The following is a 24,321-nucleotide window of genomic DNA, read 5'->3' on the forward strand; positions in this document are numbered from 1 at the left end:
ATAATAACAATGATGATAATAATAATAATAATAATAATAATAATAATGATGATAATAATAATAATAATAATGATGATGATAATTATGATGAGAATTGAGTCCAAGATGGCCGCCGTGTAAACAGTGTTGTGTGGCAGAGTGAAAATTTATGATTATTCATGGGGATTAAAGTGTTTTGTGCATTCTGGAATTGTGTTGGATAAAAAAGTAACTTTATTGCTATTTTGAGGCTGTATTAGGAAATATGTCTAAGAATAGATTGAAAAAGGGAAATGAAAAGGCACCTGGGACACCTCAGACCAATGCACAAAATGGCGGGGAAAATAAAACACAAATGGATACTTGCAAAGTTTGTTTTCTAGATTTTTCTGACCCAAAGTATCAAATGATGGCATGTGAAAGGTGTGATAAATACGTGTGTAGATCATTACAGACGTTTCAATTGAACAATATGAGCACTTAATCAAGGCACCCAAACTTCACTGGTTTTGTGATGACTGAGAAGGTCTTGCCTTGACTGCTGTAAAAAACGACAATCTCATCGAGCAGAAATGTAAGGAAATACTAGAAGCATTCAGAGAAAGTGTAATTGAAGAACTAAAATCAGAACTCGTCAGCAAGATTAACCAGATGAGCACCCAAATCAATGAGATCCAGGAGGGGGAGTTTACGCCCAAAATGATTGAACCAGTAACAAACCTTGCACAAAAGCAGAATCAGGAAAATCAAAGCCCTGGAACTGTTGTCAACCTGATCGAAGAAACAAATCGTTAACAGAAAGAGGAAATGACTTCAATGATGAGTGAAATGAATGAAAGGAAACGGCGTGAAATGAACTTACTGGTATATGGATTGAATGAAAAGGAATCCGATATTAGAGAGGAGAGGATTGAACACGACAGAGGAGAAGCTTTGAAAGTTTTTAGTGAGTGTGGTGTCCACTTGATAGAGACTGACCTCACGAAGACAATTAGATTGGGGAAGTTTGATAGAGAGAAAAAAACCAGACCAATGCTTATACAACTGGCATCAATGGAACAAAAAAGAAGAATTCTTAAAGGAGCATCTACGCTAAGTAACCCTGACAAAGAACAATACCCAAAATCGATTCGGATTGCAAATGACTGACACGAGCGGAATGAGAACAAGAAAAACTATTCCTCAAAGTAAGAGAAATGAGAGAACAGGACCAATCGGGGAATACCTTTACAAGGTTCGAGGTCCACCGTGGGCACGAAAAGTTCTGAAACTGAGAAAAGCCAGAAATTAAGCCTGGAAAACCCCATTGTAAATAATGTGAATACACCATCTTTAACCAATGTTGTTACATTTATGTATACTTATGCTGACTCTCTCAGAAACAAGTTTTCAGAGTTTCAAATTAGAGTCAGGGAGAGTAGACCAAAAATTATAGGAGTGACGGAAGTGAAAGCTAAGAATCCAAAATCGAGGTTGAGAGCAGGCGAGTTTTATATGGAATGGTGTGAACATTGAAAATGATGTAGGAAGAGGTATGATATTGTATGTTCATAATTTATTAAAGACAGAAATTACAATGAACTCAAATTTCGAAGAAAACATATTTGTTAGGATCAACACGGAAAACCATGAATCATTACTCGTGGGCTAATCTATAGATCAGGCAGTGGCACAGACATTAACAATACTAATCTTTTAAACCTCTTGAACGAAGCTGGATGTATGAATTATACACACTACATTATTATGGGGACTTCAACTATCCTGATATCGACTGGGATACAATGAATGTACGGGAAAGTTCAGATGAATATAGGTTTTTCAATTGCTTACGGGACAACTATTTCTTCCAAATCATCAACGAGCAGACACACTGGAGAGGAACAAATAGACCGAGCATCCTGGACCATGTATTGACTCGAGACCAGGATCGTATAAACGAGTGTGACATTGACTATCAGAGCCCAATTGGAAAAAGTGACCACTATGTGCTGATATTCAACTACTTGATATATTCAATTCAAAATGGTAAATCCAAAAAAAAGACTATGTTACAATAAAGCTAATTATGATGCAATAAAGAAAGAATTGAGTACCTTTGACTGGGAAACATATCTAGGCCAAAATGAAACCGACATTGATGATACTTGGAGAAAGTTTTGTGAAAAAATCTACAGCATCGAGCGTAGACATGTACCTACGGCAAAACAAAATAAAGGGGCAAACAAATCACAAATACCTTTGAGAGGACGTAATCAAGAAAATTAAAGAGAAAAACTCTTTATCTCGAAAAATGTTGAGAAATAAGAACGAAAATATCAAAAACCGGTAAAAGAAAGTATGAAATCAAGTGACAAAGCTCACCAGAAGAGTATGAAAAGAACATATCCAAGGAGGCAAAATCCAACCTCAAGCGAATATAATAATAATAATAATAATAATAATAATAATAATAATAATAATAATAATAATAATAATAATAATAATAATAATAATAAAATCTTTATTGTCCCCAAAAAAGTGGCAATTTGTCATTTGGTTACACATTTATAGCAATACAATATTGACATAGACACACTCACACAAGATGCACACTAGTAACAGTAGTTATCGTAAAAAAAAAAAAAACAAAAAAAAACTCATTAACTCAAAAAGCAAAACACGGCAAGGAATATGAGAATTGTGTACAAATTCCAATGATCCAAAGTCAGAAAGGACAAACTCAGACGAAGAAAAGGCAAACATTTTAGCAGAATTTTTCAGTAGTGTCTTCACTATGGAAGGGGATGTTCCAACCTTACCAAATAAAAAAATTGAAATTGATTGGCAACAAATTACCATCAATGAAGAGGAAATAAGGAGAATCCTCAATAACCTGAAAGTCGACAAATCTCCAGGACTGGACAATATTCACCCTAGATTTATTAAGGAACTTTCTCATGTTTTCAAGGCCCCTGATGATAATATTCACAAAATCTATAGAACAAAGAAGAGTCCCAAATGACTGGAAGAAAGCAAGAATTAGTGCAATATTTAAAAAGGGAAATAAGACACTAGCAGGGAATTATAGACCAGTGAGCCTCACATCGGTTATCTGCAAAATACTCACCTAGATAACAACAACCTCTTCACTTCAAAACAATACGGATTCATGTCTGGAAGGTCATCAACATTGCAACTACTACGAGTCATGGATGAATGGACTGATGCATTAGACCAAGGGGCATCTATAGACTGCATCTATATGGATTATCAAAAGGCATTTGACACTGTGCCGCACCAAAGACTAATAAGCAAGTTAATTACATATGGTGTTGGACCAGAAATGATATAATGGATAGAGAAATATTTGAAGGGAAGGAAACAGAAAGTAACGATAAATGATGCATGCTCTGAGTGGAAAGAGGTGACCTCCGGAATCCCGCAGGGATCAGTTTTTGGTCCTCTGCTTTACGTAATATTCATCAATGATCTACCAGATGCCGCAGACTCTTATGTCTATACAGTCTGTATATGTTTGCAGATGATACAAAGATATTCAATATCATACAAACTGCAGATCATATGCACACATTGCAAGAGGATCTAGGCAAACTCGCATCATGGAGTAATAGGTGGTTGCTAAGATTTCACTCTGATAAGTGCAAACATATGCACATTGGAAACCTAAATCCAGATGAAAGCTTCAGACATTAACTAATAGGAAATGAACTTGAGTTGGTGGATGAAGAAAAAGATATTGGAGTTATCATCAATAATGATCTAAGCTTTGAAAAGCACATCAACGAGAAAGTGAAAAAGGCAACTGCAATGTTTGCAACAATTCGCGGACTATTTCAATACCTAAATGAAGATACTTTCATTCCACTGTACAAAGCACTAGTGCGAACACACTTGGAATATGCCAGCTCAGTCTGGGCACTATTCAAAAGTAAACACATCGAGCTCATAGAAGGCGTCAAAAGAAGAGCTACCAAGCAGCTCCCGAGTATGAAAGGGATGACATACGAAGAGAGATTGAGAAAACTGAAACTACCAACACTATCACTAAGTTATAGAAGAATAAGAGGTGACATGATTGAAGTGTACAAAATGTTAAATGGAAAATATGACCAAAAAGCTGGTGACATACTTAAACTCTGGCCCTAGCACTCCCTGAGGACAGGAATAAGGGGCAACTCTAAGAAACTTTTCACACAAAGGGCCAGACTAGATGTGTGCAAGCATAGTTTCGGTGTTAGAGTGGTTCAAGTGTGAAACAGTCTACCAGAGAAAGTTGTCAGTGCTAATTCACTTAACACATTCAAGAACAGACTGGATAGCTATTGGAAAAACCAAGAAATCTACTATGATTACAAGGCTAGCATCACATTCTGTCTTCACGGTAATCTGCAACCGGAAGAAACAAAGATGACACCGGAGTCCAGCGAAGAGGATCATTGAGAACCTGTGCTAGAAATCATCTCTAAGTATCTAAGAGCATGACGCTGATATAAATACTACTACTACTACTAGTAATAATAATAACAGTTTTTATAATAGAGGAGAGAGCGCTGGCGATTGACAATGATGATGAAAATGGTTTTGAAGATAAAGATAAAAAAGATAAAATGAAGATGGCGATGAGAAAGAAGATGACAATAAACACTCTACACACTTGTTATTTTCTTTATCATTCATCCACTGGGCAAATTGTTTTGTGGCCTCGTCCGTACAACTCTTGATTCCCTGTCCACATGCCACAGCCGCTATCTGATTTCTAGCACTCCTGATGAAGGAACAAAAAGCATGTTTCAAAAAATTACATTAATATGTGATACACATGTATTTTAACGGTTGAATTATGCCTAGTTTGCTTGATAAAAATGAATGTAAATAAATTATAGGCTTCAATAAATGATAGAAACTTAACTTTGAAATTTCGAGTTCAATAAATGAGAGTTGATTTTGAGATCTATAAAATGTGAGGGAAAAACTCTGGAAATAAAGTAAGGAGCTGTTTCTATTTGAAGCAAAAATTAGAAACCAAACCCCAAAAAATCAAATAAACCAAAAAAAAAAAAAAATACAAAAAACAAAACAAAAAAGAAACGACAAAAAAAACAATTTACGTTTCAAGATGCGTCGCTCCTGTGTTATTTAAGGTGTAGTACTCAAATGGTTCTTTTGCCTTGTCCATCATAAATTGCTGTTGTAAGAAAGAAAAGGGCATATTTATTTGTTATGTACAAGTAAGGGTAGGGGGCAGGAAGAAAGAGGGTAAGATTTGTAAAATATAGAAGACTGAGTGTATGTGTAGTGTGTGTGAGAGAGAAGAGAGAGAGAGAGAGAGGAGAGGAGAGAAGAGAGAGAGAGAAGAGAGAGAGAGAGAGAGAGAGAGAAGAGATAGAGAGAGAGAGAGAGAGAGAAGAGAGAGAGAGAGAGAGGAGAGAGAGAGAGAGAGAGAGGAGGGAGGAGAGAGAGGGGGGGGGGAGAGAGAAAGGAGAGAGAGAGAGAGAGAGAGAGAGAGAGAGAGAGAGAGAGAGAGAGAGAGAGAGAGAGAGAGAGAGAGAGAGAGAAGAGGCTCTTCAAAAGAATACGATCAGTGTTCATAGTTTGAGACCATCTAAATGTCCCATTGAGATACCAACACAGGATCTACTAAGAGAAACACACTCAAATATTTACAAAATGTATTCAAAATAATTTCTTTAACAGTACATAGCAGAGAGATGATTTCTAAGGGAAGATAATATAATCTCCCAAACCTAATACTATTCATTTGACTGTTTCCCTCTCAGCCAGGGAGGGACCCTTCCAGGGCCAAGACAAAACCAAGTACTGAGATTCCAAGACAATGACAGACAGCAACATTGAAAAGGAAATATAGGAGGATAGAAGACACAGCAAGAGTGACCTCTTCACCCAGCATGGGAGGGATGATGATGATGATGATGATTATGTTGATGATGATGTTGATGATGATGATGTTGATGATGATGATGTTGATGATGATGATGTTGATGATGATGATACATAATGATGAAGATGATGATGATGATGATGATACATAATGATGAAGATGATGATACATAATGATGAAGATGATGATGATGATGATGATACATAATGATGAAGAAGATGATGATGATGATACATAATGATGAAGATGATGATGATGATGATGATACATAATGATGAAGATGATGATGATGATGATACATAATGATGAAGATGATGATGATGATGATACATAATGATGAAGATTATTATAAAAGAGGATAATAATGATTAACATGGTGAAGACGATCATAAAGACAACGATGATGAAAACAATGAAGACAAGAACAAACTGAATTTTACCTACCCGATACAGTCCATAAGTTGAGGTAAGGGAGATCATTCTACCAACATAAGACAACTCTTTGACAGCGGCGCTCCACGGAATAAACATCCTTTCCTTGTTGAGATAGTTGGCTGTACTCAGGGCTATTTCAATGTCTAGATGTCCTGGTCTGCAGATTAAAAGAGAAATTTACTCGATACAGAGCAGTGGTCAAATTTGATCATCTGCACATTGCTCATGGGTGGCACATGCATTTTGAAGAAAATACCTAGAACCTCGAAGTAAAGTGTCAATTCGTGTTATTTTTTGTCACGCTGTTACCCGTGTGTACGGCACTCAAAGCTTGAGCATCATCAAAGCGTTTCATTTTCTTGGTTATAGCCTGTTATTTAATTGATTCAAAAAATTGTTAAACTAATAAATTCTGAGCGTAATATTGATTTAGGCATGATTTCCTCTAGATTATCACTTTTCCCAGTTTTAGGACACTTTAATATCTACCGAAAAATTGCGTAACATTTAAATTAATCTGGATCACCAAAAGACCATCAAAGAAGTGATTGCCCAAGGGCAATAACTCCTCACACACATCATGCCATTGTCAATTATCATGTTCCAAACCTATTTATGAAAAGATAGAATCATCCCAATTTGCTGGACTGCCATTATTGAAAGTATAACATTACAGCCTGGCAGTACTGTGATAAAATCACTACCCCCACATGCCTTACTTTTTATGGCATGTCACAGTGGAATTTTCCAACAGAACCATGCTCGACACAACATGCCACTAAAATGACATTGGATCTACTTTATAAGATAAGATAAGATAAGATATACTTTATTGATCCTTGTATGGAAATCAATGATAATGAAATCATTGGTCTGAGACGGCCTTCAAATTCTCCAGACATCTTTGAGATGAACTTGATAGGACGATTAGGAATATGCCATGCCCATCATGAACATGACAAGAACTTGGGAGTTGCCTTGCAGCAAAAATGGCAAAATATTCCTCAGAGAACAATCCTGAACTTTTTTGAGATTTTTGATATAGCGCAATATCCACTAAATGTGCTCAAAGCACTTTATAAGGGGTCCTGGACCAACAGCAACATGTAACATATAGAACGAAACATGACGCCTGTTAGGCGATATTACAATTTTTTTTGTGTGACAGAGACAACGCTGTAAACGGCCAGGTATTCATTTTACACCTGAGTACGGTGAGAGAATGTGAGTAAAGAGCCTTTTCCAAGGACTCAACTATGTGCAGAGCGTGGCTCGAACCCAGGACCTTCCGATCTGAAAGCAAGTGTCATACCATAAGACCACATAGCCGAACTTTATTTGGTCAATGAATCTTTGATGAGCTTCTGTAATTCAAGCTTTTGGGGTCACACCACACATTAATCAAACTTGAATGTGGGATTTCACCAGATCAGTCTGAATAAAATTATCTCCCTTGACATATTTGATTTTGATGTGCATTGCGTTTGTATTTTTATCAATTCGAGATATGCGGGGAAACAACACTTTCAATTACTGATATTTGGGTTAACATCAGAAAATCAGCAAGAAAATAAGATATAATATATATATATAAACGAAACAGGATATATAAGATATAATATATATATATATATATATATATATATATATATAAACGAAACAGGATATATAAGATATAATATATATATATATATATAATATATATATATATACAAAGATATATAAGATATAAAATATATATATATATAATATATATATATATAACGAACAGGATATATAAGATATATAAGATATATATATATATATTTATATATATATATATATATATATAATATATATATATATATATATATATATATATATATATATATATATATATATATATTATATATAATATATATATATATATATATAACGAAACAGGATATATAAGATATAATATATATATATATATATATATATATATATATATATATATATAAACGAAACAGGATATATAAGATATAATATATATATATATATATATAAACGAAACAGGATATATAAGATATAATATATATATATATATATATAAACGAAACAGGATATATAAGATATAATATATATATATATATATATATAAAATATAATATAATATATAATATATATATATATATATATAAACGAAACAGGATATATAAGATATAATATATATAATATATATATATATATATATATATTATATATAAACGAAACAGGATATATAAGATAAATATATATATATATATATATATATATATATATATATATAAACGAAACAGGATATATAAGATATAATATATATATATATATATATATATATATATATATATATATAAACGAAACAGGATATATAAGATATAATATATATATATATATATAATATATATAAACGAAACAGGATATATAAGATATAATATAATATATATATATATATATATATATAAACGAAACAGGATATATAAGATATAATATATATATATATATATATATATAAACGAAACAGGATATATAAGATATAATATATATATATATATATAAACGAAACAGGATATATAAGATATAATATATATATATATATATAAACGAATACAGATATATAAGATATAACAATATATATATTATATATATATATATATATATATATAAACGAAACAGGATATATAAGATATAATATATATATATATATATATATATATAATATATATAATGAAACAGGATATATAAGATATAATATATATATATATATATATATATATATATAAACGAAACAGGATATATAAGATATAATATATATATATATATATATATAAACGAAACAGGATATATAAGATATAATAATATATATATATATATATATATATATATAAACGAAACAGGATATATAAGATATAATATATATATATATATATATATAATATAAACGAAACAGGATATATAAGATATAATATATATATATATATATATAAACGAAACAGGATATATAAGATATAATATATATATATATATATATATAAACGAAACAGGATATATAAGATATAATATATATATATATATATATAAACGAAACAGGATATATAAGATATAATATATATATATATATATATATATATATATAAACGAAACAGGATATATAAGATATAATATATATATATATATATATATATATATATAATATATAACGAAACAGGATATACAAGATATAATATAATATATATATATATAAACGAAACAGGATATATAAGATATAATATATATATATATATATATATATATATATATATATATATATATATATATATATATATAAACGAAACAGGATATATAAGATATAATATATCTATATAATATATATATATAAACGAAACAGGATATATAAGATATAATATATATATATATATATATATATAAACGAAACAGGATATGTAAGATATAATATATATATATATATATATATATATATATATATATATATATATATATATATATATATATATATATAAACGAAACAGGATTTTAGAAAATAAAGATTAAAAAAAAACAAAAAACTAAAAGTAAAATCATATGGGAATTTCCCAAGAAAAATAGACGTTGGCTGCTCTGAAAATATATGCATTATTTTTAATGCTATTTTTACTTACTTTGCAAGGTTCCAAGCGTCATTGATGATCTGAGCTCGGTTGGTAACTGAAATCACCTGGGAAGAAATGAAAGTATTAAAAGATTGATATATTTCACTTAATAGATTTTATCGCTGATTTGTGTGTATGATAACAATACATTTAACTTATGACTATTTTGAGTTGTAAAATTATAATAATAGTTGTGATTAGGATGAAGACGACAATGATAATGATGGTGAGGAGAATGAGAAGAGGGTGATGATGATATAATAATGATGATGACGATGACAATGAATGTAAGATAGACAGACCTCATGATTTGTTTCCAATTGATGAATCAAAGCCTTCCAGTTTCCAACTTGATAGTTGACACGATAAAACCCATTTTGCTGTGTGTTACACAATATCCATCCATTGGCGTCTGAGGCAGGGGGTAGGTTGTTCCTTCCAATGGTCAAATGTTCTGTAATAAATAATGAAGAAATTCTGAATTGTCTCCTGCGTCAAAGTAAAAACAAATCCATGTCAGAGGCATTAGGCCTATGGAGCTGGAGTTTATCCCGGTTTCAATAGCGTGAAACAGACACTAGCAATTGCTTGCTATCCTTTGGATAGGACGCTAGTCTATTGCAAAGTACTTTCCACGAGATCTAACAGACCCAGCTACCCAATCACTGCTGGGTTGGGTGGATTGGGGGATCAGAAAAAATCTTGACTGCACCCAGGATCAATCAGCTATTACTTCAGTAAGAACAAGACAATGAAAATGAGTGTTTTAGTCAAAGTCAAAAAATAAATAGGAATTAAAAAACTGCATGTTAAGAAGTACTACAAGAAACAAAATTAATGTACACCACTGGATTTTGGGAAATAGTACGATACTTCTTGTGGGGGTGGGGAGCAAGAACAATCTAAAAATATTTAACTATAAATAGATTTTGATGCACACTAATATGATAATTCTTGAGGGCAGATATCGTAAAAGTCAAATGACACACACACACGCACACTTATAAAGACATAATGACATACTTGCAGTTTCATCTTTGTTCAACCAGTAAATGTCGGAGTCATCTTGTTCAAATTTGGGATTCTTACTGGTGGTCAGGGTTATGGGAATAGTCCACTTGTATCTGGTCAAAGGAATAATGATAAGGAATCGTTGTTATGCTCTAAACCCTTCTTGAGTCATTAACAAAAACATAAAAACATTGAATACATTAGTTTACATCCAGACATACAGCAGCAGCTTCTAATGGTCCCACACTTAATCCAGGCAGCGATATCGTTACCTCATTCGTATACAATCCCAAACTGCCCAAAAGCCTCGTCCCAATACAACTTCTAATGGTCCCACACTTAATCCAGGCAGCGATATCGTTACCTCATTCGTGTACAATCCCAAACTGCCCAAAAGTCTCAAAAGTCCCAATACAAAATGCTCAACCAGATGGTCTGCGGTTTTGGGTTCACATGTAGGACAGGTGGAAAGTCCCCACTGATGTAGCGTGGCTGAAAAGCATTTGGCACATCCTGTCAGCAAGAACAATCTAAAAATATTCCGATATTAACACAAGGAGCCAAGTCAACTGGTACTTACCCAAATTTAGATTCATATTTTCCAGGGTCCTCAGCAGTCGGATCCACCAAGTAGCGTGACTGCCTAACCTGGGAAACAAATTCACATCAGAAAGAAAAAAAATATGACAGTTGTGAACTTCATCTCCAAGTGGTATTATATCTGGGTAAATTGTATGCATGTATTTCAAAATCAAAATAAAAGATAAAAGACACTCGCCTTCAAACTGAAAGGTCCAGGGTTTGAGTCATACGCTGAGCAGCGAATAGTTGAGTCCTTGGGAAAGGCTCTTTACTCATTCCTCACCATATTCAAGTGTAAAATGAATATCTGGCCATCAATAAAATTGATTCTCTCCCCAAAAAAATCAATATGGCCTAACAGGTGTCAAGTCTTTGTCGTAACACATGTTACGTGTTGCTGTTGGCGAGGGACCCCTTGTAAAGCCCTTTGAGTACGTTTAGTGGATATTGTGCAATATAATTGCTCAGACGCTCAAAAACTTCAATCCATCATATTTCTTACACTTTTTTGTTTTGTTTGTTGCTTTAGGTCTCTTCCAACACAATTGAGGTTATATGAGAGACCGCTGAAACAAAAAAAAAAACAAGCAATCTAACAAAAATAGTACAAATGTAAATCAAAATCATAACCTAAAGATATCATAAGCTAAATTATAAATAACCAAGAACAAACAGGCAGAAGATTTACAGAAAAAAAAATATCCCCTGTCAAAAATACAATCACAAACCAAAGAAGCAGGATAGGCTAGTAAAGAGAAGAAGAAACGACATCACTATCGGATCGTACACCCATGCGAACATCATAGGTATATGATTCAAGGGTGATGCTCCCATCCAACCACCCGCTTTCTTACACTAGATTTGATTTTAATATTTAAATCTCCCATCATAATACAGATGCAACAACAAGAAATACAATGACAACAACAAAAACAGCAATAACAGAGCATACAAACCAACAACACCATCTAGAGCAACAAGACCACAATAGTTATTGAATCAAGGGCAACAACAACAGCATCATCATTGAAACAATGACCATATTAGGATACTTACATGTACAAGGTCTAGATTGTTAAAGTCCCTGGTGACAGTGACCACTGGATAGTTCATCTGTAGTGTCCATGTGTCCATGATTTCCTTCACTTTCAGGTTCTTGCCTTCCAATTTTGCTTGCTGAAAAATGAAAAATAAACATTGCAAACATGAAAATCACCTCTGAATAAAATGAAAAAAAAAAAAAAAATTACCTCATGCAAAACATGAAATTTGCACATAATTCTGATGCAAAACATAAAATCTACAGACCCCTGGCTTTGATGCAGAATATAAAAAACTACCTCTGACTAAATTCATAACATGGAAATGACATCTGATTAAATTGTAAAACATTAAAACTATCTCTGACTTAAATGCAAATGAAAATTATCTCAAACTAAAATACAAAACATAAAATTTATCCACGAATAAAATATGCAAAGCATGGAAATTAGCTCTGACTAAAACGTAGAACACTGAAATTACCTGTGACTAAAATACAAACAAAACATGGAAATTACTGTTGATTAAAACGCAAATGCTCCAGCTAGAGTAAAAAATAATGAGCTTAAATGTGTGACACAAAAGGAAATCAATTGACAGTCATTATAAATAAAAGTGCAACAAAATCTTCAACTAAAAATATCTTACAACAAAAAGGTAGAGGCTGAAAACTTACATCTTCTAACGCTTGCCAGAGATCATCGTGGAAAGCAGCATCAAACTTTTTCCTTTGCAGATACAACTGAAGGGGAAAAAAGTTACTGTAGTAGTAGCTGTAGTCATTGCTGTTGTATAAGCAGCAGCAATAGGAGTAGAGTTATAGTTGGAGTAGTGATAGTAGTAGTAGTAGTAGTAGTAGTAGTAGTAGTAGTAGTGATCGCAGTAGTAGAAGTAGCAGTAATAGTAGTAGTAGTAGTAGTAGTAGTAGTAGTAGTAGTAATAGTGATCGCAGTAGTAGAAGTAGCAGTAATAGTAGCAGTAAAAGTAGTAGTAGTAGTAGTAACACCAGACTTTCCCTCAGTATTTTGTGTTTTATTGAGGTGAATGAATATTTCTTTTTAAGCAATAGAGGATAAAATTTTACATTTGACAATTTAATTTTAAATTCCCTTTCTTAGAAAGTGTTAACCCCAACATAATACCGTTTTGAGAGAATGGATCACGTATAGTTGAAGAAATTGAAAAAACAAAACAAAAAAGAAACTAACTAACAAAACATTAACACTTACCACCAAACCTTTCCTGAACGTTTCCAGTCCTAGAAAATGTCGCATCATGCGAATGATGGAACCCCCCTATGGCAAAAAATAAATAAACAAATAAATAAATAAATGGGGAAAACAATCTCAGGCGGATATCAACTCAGTAGATAAATACTAAAATTTACAGTGAAAGATTGATAAGATATATAGATTAGATAGATAGATAGATAGATATATAGATTAGATAAATTATAAAAACAAAAACCATGAATTAATAGTGCTCAACTTTTTGATAAAAGGAGCTATTTATATACATTTCAAGTATAATTATGATTTTTTAACTTCTACAACATTGTTTCAAGCGTTAGCTCTCATCAGGAAGTGGAAGCGACACTACCACTTCCACTTCCTGATGAGAGCTAATGCTTGAAATATTTATAGATAGATAGAGAAATAGCTATAGAAATAAATAGAGATAGCAAGCGTTTACATCACTTCTAATGTTCACCACCAAGATTGTATGGTACATAGATATAGATGTAACCTCAATTCGATTCAACAGTCGTAACGTCACGTCCCTCATAATGACGCATGGTAACTTAGTAACTGGCTCTGAAGTATCGGAACAATGGCGGACGCCCTTATGAAATATTTCTCCGACGAGCATAAAAGCGTATCCAGAGGAAAAAAATAGCATAAATCTGATCATGTTTTGACTTTTAAACATTCTGATCACAAGACATATGAAAAGTTCTAACCAGCATGAAGAATAAAAAGGACCAATTTTCTTTGTATAGAACCATGATGGCCGCCGTTGCTGGGCGATGTGACATCAGACTATTGAATCCAATTAATACTTTGATTTTATTTGTCTTAATAGTATAGAAATCCAAGACACCAACCTTTGAATATGAGACAGTATCAAAGATCTCGTTGATTTCGTCAGGATGGTTGACTGGCACATAAACAGGATGTGACGTGATTAATCCGTCAAAGGTGAAGGCATTTTGAACATCACTGTTGACAAATTTATCCCACTGAAAATGTTTTTGAAAAAAAGAAAAACTCTGGCTATTTCAAAGCGACAAACCAAGAGGGGGGGGGGGGGGGGGGGGGGGGGGTTTGAAGTCTAACCATAAAAACACTTTATAATTAGTTCATATATCCAATGTGTATTTATGGACAGGTCTGATAACCCAATTTAGTATGGACTCATTACTGTAATGGAAATATTATCAAACTAAGTCAAAATAGTATCTATTACAACAATGTCAAATCAGATCCATGATTGTATTCAGTTATCATATTTCCAAATAAGTGCATGTAATATTTGTCGGTTATTTGCTTTTTGGGGGAGCTTTATGGTGTTTGTAACTCTTTTCGGTCAAAAACTTTTGAGCTTTTATATATATATATATATATATAGCTCAATATTCAATTAAATATGCTCAAAGCGCTTTACAAGAGGTCTAAAGTTAGCTCAAGTTACATTTTCACTTCTCAGACACAAGCATCATATTGCCTCTGAAACAGATGCTTACGGTTACAATATATTTGATTTAATATGAGTTTTTAACACCGTAATATCCACTGGATGTGCTCAAAACACTTAACACAAAGTCCAAGACCAACATTAACACTTAGTATGTAAGAAAAAAACATGAAACCGCTAAGTCCCTATTACAATTTTTCTTTTACAGAGACAATACTTCTACTGGCCAGTCACTCATTTTACACCCAGCGTATGGTGAGAAAATGTAAACAAAGAGCCTTTTCCAAGGATTCTTCTTCTTCTTCTTCTTTATTCCACCTCATAGTCTTTCTGTTTGAATATTAAATTGATGAGCGAATGCTGTTGTCTTCCTCAGCTCTGTCAAGGGCCAATTATAATTTCGACAACAGAGATGTGGTACCGGGCCAAAACTCCTCTCTTGCTGTTGCCTACCTTGGGCAAGTCTGAAATATATGGTGGGCGTCTTCTTCTTCAAGGATTAAACATGGTTCTGCTCACAGCAGGATTTGAAACAGGAACTTACAGGTTCAAAGGCAAGTGTCATACCACAAGACAACAGGGTTATCGAAACCAGGACATTCCGAACCGAAAGCGAGTGTCATACCACAAGACCACATAGTCGCACAATATTTCGAAATAGTCATAATATACACCAGAAACTCCCAATCAGGTTGGATCTGATGATGTCCACTAACCCAGACATGAACAAGTACCAAAATGTTTCAGCTTTACCATTTTCCAGTCCGGATGCACCTTGTCCACCCCCATGTATTCAACAAATGTAGCAAATCCTTCATTCAACCACAGGTCATCCCACCAAGATGGTGTCACCAAGTCACCGAACCACTGGAATATGAACAGAGAATGTGAGTGTATATGATTCTTGATAGGACCTGTTGTTGTTGTTGTTGGTAGCAGTGATGGTAATGATGGTTGATGACAAAATTGAAGTTTATAATGATGATGATGATGATGATGGTGGTGATGATGATGGCAAAATGAAGCTGAAAATTGTTATGTTGATGTTTCTGATGATTTTGACATGACTGTAGAATGACAGTTTTTAGTTTACCTGATGAGCCAATTCATGGGACACTACAATAGCCACACGTTCTCTGTTTGCCTCATTTGAAATGCCTGGAGAATACAACATGGCCGTTTCTCTGATGGAAAAAAATTAAAAGCATAATAATTTTCATCTGTTCAATCGTTTCTTATTCTGACTGATACCATTTTTGGTCCAATGTCTGAAAGGGGTTTCAAGTGGGGGGGAAGATTAAATTGATAAAGGACCAATTTATTATCATAATTATAGGGTTATATTGTGCTCAAGTCCATTTTGGCATCTTCTTGGTCTGTCCTAAACTACTTTCCGCCAGATCTATAGAACAGATCCAGCTACCCAATCACTGCTGGGTGGACAGGGGGGTTCGGGAAAACATCTCAACTTCAAACGGACATTAGCAATGTCCCAAGTACTTTCCACCAGATCAAACTGACCCAGCTAACAATTACTGCTGGGTGGGCAGGAAGGTTAGAATAAAGCATTGATTTCTACCAGTCCCGCATCCCATTGCGTGTGAAAAGAGTATTCTACTCACGGAGTTACCAAGACCTCCTAAGATATACCTGTATGTAATAAGTCCCCAGTTTTCCATGGCTCCTGCCGCAAAATCTGGAATGGCTATCATATCTGGGGAGAGAAATAGAAATAAATAAACCCATGACCAAATGTCTAAAAGTCTTTTAAGTTAATCTCATGTCTACAGTTTTAAGGTCATTTTTAGAATTCAGATTTACATAAATACAAATTTTGAAAAAGTTTTTTAATTCTTAGGTAATCTTATTTTTAACATTTCGACTTTACACTTGGGTTTCTTCCACTATGTTCATTTCGACAAAATACTAAGACCTTACTTGAAGCACGAGTAAGAAATTGAAATAAAAGGGCAGAAATCTTACTTTAAAAAAGCCCATTTCACACAAACTCGTCTAGAATGATAGAAATATGTTCAGATTCGACCAAATGTTTAAACATATAATATGATGTCAACCACCAAATTAAAGGATTACTTGGCAACATTTTTAATTAAACAAATAAATAAATAAATATAAACATTTGTTATAATACATGGCACACTTCCATAATAGACCATGCCCAATGCACTTTACAATATTTTATAATTTATTTCTCAGACAAGCCATAAGGAACCAGGTGTTTATTTCATAGATTACCAGTCACTTGTAGGCATCCCGTTTGTAGCAATACTATTACAATATTTGTCACTGTCTATAGCTAGTGACTCATCCATACCCAAGTCCAGTGAGGCAATGTGTGTTAAGTGTTTTACTCAAGGACACAGTATCGGGACCAGACTTTTCAACAATCTGTGTCACCCATCCTGCTACTGATCACGCAAAACATCACATTAATTTTGTGACGAGACAAATACCATACTATTGAGCCACCAAGCCTTGTTTACCCTTAATGGAAAGTTAAGACAGCAATTTCAATCTTATGATAGAAAGCAATGATAAAGTCGAGGTCTTAGGATCTAAAAATTCGAAGAAGCAATATATCCTTAAGGCCAGTGTTAATACCTAACCAACGTGTACCTATTTGCAGGTCTGATAACCCCAATTGTTTTGGGCTTATTGTTGTAATATAAATATTCTCAAACTGACACAAAATAGTGTCCATCACACAATGCCAAAACAAGCTGATAGAGTTTGGTTATCAGGCCGTTATATGGGCACGAAAGACCTAACCCTAACAAACGCTTTAAAAAAAATGAAAACAAGCAAAACAAAGAAAATCTTGCACAAATATTTCCCAAACTAATTTCCACTTGATCTAACATATCCAGCCACCCAATTACTGCTAGGTTTTTGGGGGGAAGAGGATACCAAAAAAATATTGACTTCACTTGGGATTGATCTCGGTTCTTTTGCATGTGAAGCGAATGCTCTACTGAGTTTTTGGGACCACAAAATAAGACCAGAGTTTCACAATACATCACCTTGTTTAGGCAAAGGGTATGTCGTGTTGAAATATTGTTCAAAGTAGGGTAGGACCTCTATGCCAACATCCAAAGCATATTTCGTCGAGTCCTTCACCTCAGGTCTGGCAAAAGCTCGATACTGTCAACAAAAAGAAGCCAATTAAATCATCAGTTCAAACTTAATTCAAGCATAACTCACAAATGTGACCCATTGCATCGAAATGGTATTACGTTAGGGTGAAGGTGAATCAGATGCTAGAAACAGTTTTTATAGCAAGAATGATCCGTTGTGTTAAAGTTTTGTTTTTGTCACTTTAAGAAATTAATAGATTCTCCTTAATAAAAAAATGTAAACTTAAGCCAAGTCTCACATTATTTTAATACAAATAATATTTCCATCGACATCTGTGTTTTTGTTTTTATTTTTAAAGGTTTTACGGCGCTTGCAACACATTAAGGTCATATCAGCGCCAGTAAAAAGGAAGAAAATGGGATAGTAAAAAGTTCTAGAATTACAATAAAGCATCCAAGAAAAGGGAAGACAAAGGGGAATTGGTTCAAATAAGAGACAGGTGTAGATTCCAAAAGCACTGTATCAAAGTACTTAGTTTGAGATCACTAAAAGTCTCATCCAGACACAAGCACAGGTCCCCGCTGAGAGGAACACACTCTAATGTTTTACAAATCATATATAATATAAAGAAAGCATAAAACAGTGCATAACAGAGAGATGATTTACAATGAAAAAAATATCATCTCCCAAAACTAACTATACATTCGACTGTTTCCCTCTCAGCCAGGGCATCTGGCCAGGACCAGGTCAAAACCAATAATCTCATTCCAAGACAAAGACAGAAAGCATGTTGGAAAACAGATATAAGGGGATAGAAGACACAGGATGGACCCCCCTGACATCAATCCGACATCATACCATTTAGAGGTGTGGTAGGTCACAAGCATAAATGTGATCCACAGAGTTAAAGATGCTTAAAAACTGGATCACAACCAAAGTAAATAATATATTTTGGTCTGATCTTATTCTATTCATTGACGAGCATAATGAGGGTTTTTCAAGTTCCAAAATATCAAAATTTCAAATTTAAATCACACCTAAATACAACCACCTTTTTGTGACAATTGGTTATAAATACAGTGAAACTTGAGTATTTTATATAACGCAACATCCACTAAACATGCTAAAAGCGCTTTACAAGAATTCCCTAGCCAACAGTAACACTTAACATGTAGCATGAGACATCACGCCCATTAAGCAATATTACACTTTTTTCCCCAACAAAGGCAATGCTGTTAACGGCTTGATACACATTTTACACCTGTGTACAGTTAGAGAATGCAAGTAAAGAGCTTGTTTGTTCCAAGGACTCAACTATGTGCAGCTCAGTGCTGGATTTGAACTCTAGGCCTTCCAATCCAAAGTCGAATGTCATATCAATAGACCACATAGCCGCCCGCATAACACTGTCGATAATTCTCAGTTATAATAATAATAATAATAATAATAATAATAATAATAATAATAATAATAATAATAATAATAATAATAATATAATAATAATAAAATAATAATACACATTTATATAGCACTCATTCTCGTGTAAAACACAAGCTCTGGGCACTTTACAATATAAATATCAATTTTAAGTGAAAAAAAAAAAAAAAAAAAAATAATTCATAGCCAAATCAAGGATTCATAGAGTCAATAAAAACAAATACAGTAAAAATGTGTCTTGAGATTCTTTTTAAACGTAGGTAAAGACTTGCACTCCCTCAGACCCCGTGGTAGTTCATTCCAAATCTTGGGGCCGAAACAAGCAAACGATCTATCACCAAATTTTGTAATTTTTATATCAGTAAATACAGACCAGTGTTGCCAGATATATGGACAGTCATGTAAATCGAGCTACAGAAAAAAGCGTCCAAAGAGTCCAAAGCCAACAGCAAATACATGACGCCTGTCAAGCGCTGATACAATTCTACGTTTTTTTCTCTACAGGGACAATGCTGTTATTGGCCATATTGAGTGCTTTTTCAAAGGACTCAACTTTGAGCGGTGAAGAGCGCTACATGAACCATCAACAATTGTTCAGTCTGACCGAGTCAGTTGGTTAATATAGAGGGAAAGAATCAAGGACTTACTGTTCCGAATGCTAGTGTCATACCATAAGAGAACTAAGGCCCACAGAAAAATGTGTAAGTGGTGTGAAAAAATGTGAAAAATAATTACTTATGCATATTTTACATAGCTAATGCAATCTTTTTTGTCAACCGATGTGTACTTGTTTGCAGATTAATGACCCAATTGTTATAGACTCACTGTTGTAATGGAAATACTCTCAAATGAACTCAAAATATTGTCTGGTCCATTACATCAATGTTAAATCAAGCCCATAAAATTGTATTTGATTATCAGACCTGCAAATATGTGCATAGTGGTCTAAGCTTTATTATTGGTATGGGAGACCTTCCGCACATTCTCCAAGGTAGCTTCACTTTGTATAGTAACTACATCATGGATCTTATGTCAAGACGGTTATTTATTGATAATTTTTAGTAGTAGCATTTTAAAAGCTGTAGGGCCATTCCATGTCAAGTGGACCAAATTTTCGGAAATTGGGAACCACACCCCTTTTGATTTTCCTCAAACTTAGCTCAATTGAAGATACTTATGAGACATAAAGTAAACCAAATTTGTAGAAGAAACCCTGATTGATTGACAAAAGTTTAAAATTCAAAATGACCATTGTTTTGGTTCGCTGCCATTGTAGTTGAAGTATGGAAAGGCAATGTAGAGTAGTCCTAGGTTTCTTTGGGTTAGCTCAAGGTTCGAGAGTTTTTTTTTCCATAATAGGGCTAGTTATAGATCGTAGTAATGGTCATGGGGTTTTTGTTTTTCTTATCAGGGGAACTAATCTTAAAGGAACTAAGTTTTATTTTTTCTTTTAGGGTTGGTTAAAAGAATACTTGGATTATTTCCCTTAACTTGAGGAATGTGCAGGTCTCCCCTGGTCTTGAAATATAACTCAGTAAAATTCACCTCTTTTATCTTTCACATTATCCCGTGAGTAAGCATGCATATTTACTCTTTAAATGGTAAAATAATTTATAATTATTAGCGTTTGTCTGTAACATTAAGTACGTAATGATAGGTGCAATAAGAAATAGAAGTGCCCCCCCCCCCCCCCCCCCCCCTTTCCCCTTACAAAAACATACTAAAAATACAAATACAGTATCATAAATAACATGAATCGTGAAATATCAGCCTTTTGACATAGAAATACCAGATTGATGACGTAATACCGGAGGCCTTCCGAAAGCTCCTACATCCTCAGTATTCTTTTTTTTTTTATAATGTTCAAGTTGGGGTTTTGGAAGGGGGGAAACTTTTTTTTTTTAAACTTTCCCCCCTCCCAAACCCCCTACGATCTAGAACATCATAAAAAAAAGAATACTACTGGGGATGTATGAGCTTTCGAAAGGCCTCCCCTTAATACAGACCTGTAACCTTAAGATAATATACAATTCCTTCCCTGATCCCCATGACGTTATTTTATATCAGTCTCTTCTATAAACTGGATGCCAGTGCAGCGCCGAACGGAAATCCGAACTCGGTGCCATGAGGTTACGAGGTAAAGACCATACCGTTGTGTAGCGTTGCACGCCAGTACCTAGTGATGGTGATAGCATCGGAGGTAGGTACTACCGCAAACTCGGGGACCCGAATAATTTTGGGTGGGGGGACTTAAAAAAAAAAAATCATTCTGGGGGTTTGGGAGGGGGGAAAACTTTTTTTTTTAAAGGCTCTCCCCTCCCAAACTCCCTACTAGACTTTTTTTTTAAAAAAAGCTTCCCCCCCCCCCCCCCTCCCAAACCCCAAAATTATTTGGGTCCCCGAGTTTGCGGTAGTACCTCGGAGGTATCTAGAATTTGTGTTGAATTGGAAATCACAGAAGACGAAGACCAGATGATGGAAGGCGTTTTTCGCGTTAATTAAATAATAAAACATCAAATCTTAATATAAAATTTACCACACCATTCCTCCACGCTATATTTTTCTTGTTTCATCATCTTTCCTGAAGAAAATTGTTACCATTGTTGAGATTTTGAGATGACAAGGAATCATGTGTCAGGCTTACTCGACTTGATGGGTGTATGGAGTAGGATGCGATTCTCATTCTTCTAGCGAAGGTAAAGATCAGTGATTATTTAACACCATTGTATTTTAAAATAAATTAATTGAAGACAATTACTGTGGCCCTGTTACAATAATTTAGAGAATTTTTTGTTTCCATGGAAAACACAAAACGTAATTAAACAGACGTTTATGATTTGAACCCAAAATCTTGACACGATAACACTATATAACCGGCAGCCGGCAACTGGAGTCTAGTAGTGTTGGGTTATTTGATCGCTTTTACTCGATCGACGACCGAGCGCCAAGCCACGAGTCAGTGCTCGATCTCAATGCCGGAAGAGCGAGTTAGTAAAACGATCACTATATCGTAAAACGATCAAGCGGGTTGTGAGCTTGAGACGATCTTGACACGTGAGACGAGCTTGAGACGATCAGGATTCGAGCGAGCGGAGGGGTAACGAGTGTTTCGAATCATTTCAAATTCAAACGATCACAGTTTGCCATCCGATACCAATCGCCAATGTTTGCACACGGTAGTCTGTGGTTCTTCCACAGCCCTCACTCCTTGTCAGATGTTAGTGTGTCTGGGTGGCAGTGGCAGGGAAATTCGTATAGGTGTATCACGCGTGTGTGACAAGACTTCATTAAACCTACTAAAGTTTGACTATCACACACACACACACACACATACACACACACACACACACACAGGCTATTTCTATGACACACACGCATCCCTCTATCAATGAACACTCCTACAGTAGTGCGGCTATGTGGTCTAGTCATGACGTAACTATAGGTAGTACTCTAGTCGACCATGGCTCTCGTGCATTATAATGGTCTAGTGGTATGACACCCGCTTTGGGATCGGAAAGTCCTGGGTTCGAGCCTCGCGCTCGGTGCATAGTTGAGTCTTTGGACAAGGCTCTTTACTCACATTCTCTCACCGTACTCAGGTGTAAAATGAGTACCTGGCCGTTAACAGCGTTGTCTTTGTCTGAAAAATTGTAATATCGCCTAACAGGCGGCATGTCCCGTCCTACATATTAAATGTTGCTGTTGACCGGGACCCCTTTACAAAGCGCTTTGATCACATTTAGTGGATATTGTAAAGCTCAATTTTTTAAAGTAAAACATTAGCTTTGAATATGGAATGTTTCAATTTTAGATGCCTGTGTATTCTTTGTTAGTTCCCATCATCATCATCATCATCATCATCATCATCATCATCATCATCATCATCATCATCATCATCATCATCATCATCATCATCATCATCATCATCATCAGGGGCAGCGGTACGGTCTTTGGTTGGCACCCGAAAGGTACCGAGTTCGATCACCCGCCGCTGAGTGGTCTTGAGCAAGTCACCTTGCCCTAACTAAATTTGCGGCGCTGCACTGCGGCTATCGCTTGGGTTATTCCAGTCTTCCCTTAGAATAGACCCGAAAGACGAATCTCCCTATGGGATGAATAAAGGGAATTATGTTTAATTTATTTATCATCACCATCATATCAGCGGGATCATCATCATCACCACCACCACCACCACCCTAATAATAATGGATAAAATAAATATCAACACATTTCAATGTAATAATCAATCTAAAATCAATCAGTGCTCCTAAAAGACCCTTTGATTTCTTTGTCTAATTCGTTCCATACTTTTGGAGTCCCGACAAAGAAAGATTTTCAGCTAACTATAGTTTATATATGGGAATATTAATCAGTCGTTTATATTGGAATCGGAGTTGTCTAGCAGGTGTATTAGTTCAAAGCGCATTTCCAAGGATTTACCATGCTCAATGAACTTCACAATATTTTATTTAATTTATTCCTCCGGCACGCCAT

The 24,321-nt window shown here is 34.5% G+C and overlaps 1 protein-coding gene across 4 annotated transcripts in view; it reads right to left on the bottom strand.

The window, feature by feature from the left end:
* The window catches only part of LOC144955868 (aminopeptidase N-like), a 169,168-nt gene that overhangs the window by 12,035 nt on the left and 132,812 nt on the right, over positions 1-24,321 (bottom strand). For all 4 annotated transcript variants that reach the window (XM_078886095.1, XM_078886098.1, XM_078886094.1 and 1 more), the window contains 15 exons: positions 18,336-18,456; positions 16,945-17,008; positions 16,388-16,478; positions 16,048-16,161; positions 14,705-14,839; positions 13,830-13,895; positions 13,277-13,342; positions 12,616-12,735; positions 11,558-11,625; positions 10,990-11,090; positions 10,269-10,420; positions 9,976-10,031; positions 6,326-6,473; positions 5,091-5,167; positions 4,637-4,747 (listed from right to left, as the gene is read on the bottom strand). In XM_078886095.1, coding sequence (XP_078742221.1) covers positions 4,637-4,747; positions 5,091-5,167; positions 6,326-6,473; positions 9,976-10,031; positions 10,269-10,420; positions 10,990-11,090; positions 11,558-11,625; positions 12,616-12,735; positions 13,277-13,342; positions 13,830-13,895; positions 14,705-14,839; positions 16,048-16,161; positions 16,388-16,478; positions 16,945-17,008; positions 18,336-18,456 — 1,490 coding nt within the window. The remainder of the gene's footprint in view (positions 1-4,636; positions 4,748-5,090; positions 5,168-6,325; positions 6,474-9,975; positions 10,032-10,268; positions 10,421-10,989; positions 11,091-11,557; positions 11,626-12,615; positions 12,736-13,276; positions 13,343-13,829; positions 13,896-14,704; positions 14,840-16,047; positions 16,162-16,387; positions 16,479-16,944; positions 17,009-18,335; positions 18,457-24,321) is intronic.

Source organism: Berghia stephanieae, chromosome 10 (assembly GCF_034508935.2).
Source record: "Berghia stephanieae isolate SIO BIC M18660-M18661 chromosome 10, UCSD_Bste_1.3, whole genome shotgun sequence".
Classification (NCBI taxonomy): domain Eukaryota; kingdom Metazoa; phylum Mollusca; class Gastropoda; order Nudibranchia; family Aeolidiidae; genus Berghia; species Berghia stephanieae.